Genomic DNA, 1,231 nt, shown 5'->3' on the forward strand with positions numbered 1-1,231 from the left:
ACACAGTAGGAATAATAGATCTATCTACATTAATTGCTTTTTACAATTTAATGTGCCTTAGGTATACAATAACACAGCTTTCTAACTTATGCAACATAATTCTACATACCAAACTAGCATTCCTAATGTACACTAAGTAACTACCAGAGTAGTTAAGTGTTTATATCCAATATGAAAGACGTACCCCATCGATGTGTAGAGAGTTCCCCAGACTGGAGCGAACATCCAATTAGGTGGACACCAGGATGGCTTCTCTAGGTACTCATACCATCCATGGATTTCTCTATCTGTTATCAAGCCTCCTAACATCCCTCCTACATGAGGCAGGAGTGTGAAACCAACACCTGGAGCCCATGCTGATACAGTATCCATTGTGACTGTGAATCTGAAATGAACCCCAAACACCTGAATGTCAATTTGAAAAAAAAAAATTATTTCAGGTAAAACTAGAAAAACACTCCATTTAAACAGACATTTTAATTATAATTCTAATAGGCATGACCAAAATCCTAGTTAGGAGGTAACTATGTCCAGCCCACTATGGTTGCCCTGTGGGCCTTCAGAAAAATCAGTAGAAGGAAGAGTTTCAGATTTCCCCACAAAAAATCTCTCTGCAGATAAAAAAAAAAAAAAAAGAGAGACAGAATACAGCAGAAAATGAAATGGTAAAAAAAAATAATAACATCAAGTAAAGGAGATGAGAAATGCAAATTGAAATAATGGTAATGCTTAAGTTTCATACATGGGCATGGAAAGTGGGGAGGGAAAGAAAGAGAAGAGAAAGATCAAAAAAGGGCCAAATTCTAGGAAAAAAACCTTACTCAGGAATAGTTCAGGGCCAGTCCTAAGTTTTCCCACTGCACGATTTCTTGCAAAGTGGAATAGATAGAAGTCTGGAATTAAACTGTAAATGGACCCATCCAGTTTTTCACTGCCATAGAACTTTTTATCACCTGCTCTCTCATACCATGGGATGGTCTGGAAAGGAATGATCCTGCCTCAGAGAGGAGGCTGATGACCTCTGGGGCTAAGTACAGACAGTCTAAAAGTCTGAGGCTGCATTGATTCAGTCATTTTGCAGGTTAGTCTAAACAGCGATTAAATTGAAACAGAAGTGAACAGACATTTACCTTTGATTCAGAAAATGCAGCCACATGCCAGAACCGGCGGGTACTAGAGCACAGCTCTCTGGCATGTAGCCAGCATGGGCTGTGTATTCACTTCCTCTTCC

The 1,231-nt window shown here is 39.2% G+C and overlaps 1 protein-coding gene across 1 annotated transcript in view; it reads right to left on the reverse strand.

Annotated features, from left to right (window-relative positions):
* The window catches only part of TSPO (translocator protein), a 17,162-nt gene that overhangs the window by 8,163 nt on the left and 7,768 nt on the right, over nucleotides 1-1,231 (reverse strand). The window contains exon 2 of the mRNA XM_014523612.2: nucleotides 185-405. Within this exon, the coding sequence (XP_014379098.1) occupies nucleotides 185-372 (188 nt within the window). The 5' untranslated portion in view covers nucleotides 373-405. The remainder of the gene's footprint in view (nucleotides 1-184; nucleotides 406-1,231) is intronic.

This window comes from Alligator sinensis, unplaced genomic scaffold, assembly GCF_000455745.1.
Source record: "Alligator sinensis unplaced genomic scaffold, ASM45574v1 scaffold292_1, whole genome shotgun sequence".
Lineage (NCBI taxonomy): Eukaryota > Metazoa > Chordata > Crocodylia > Alligatoridae > Alligator > Alligator sinensis.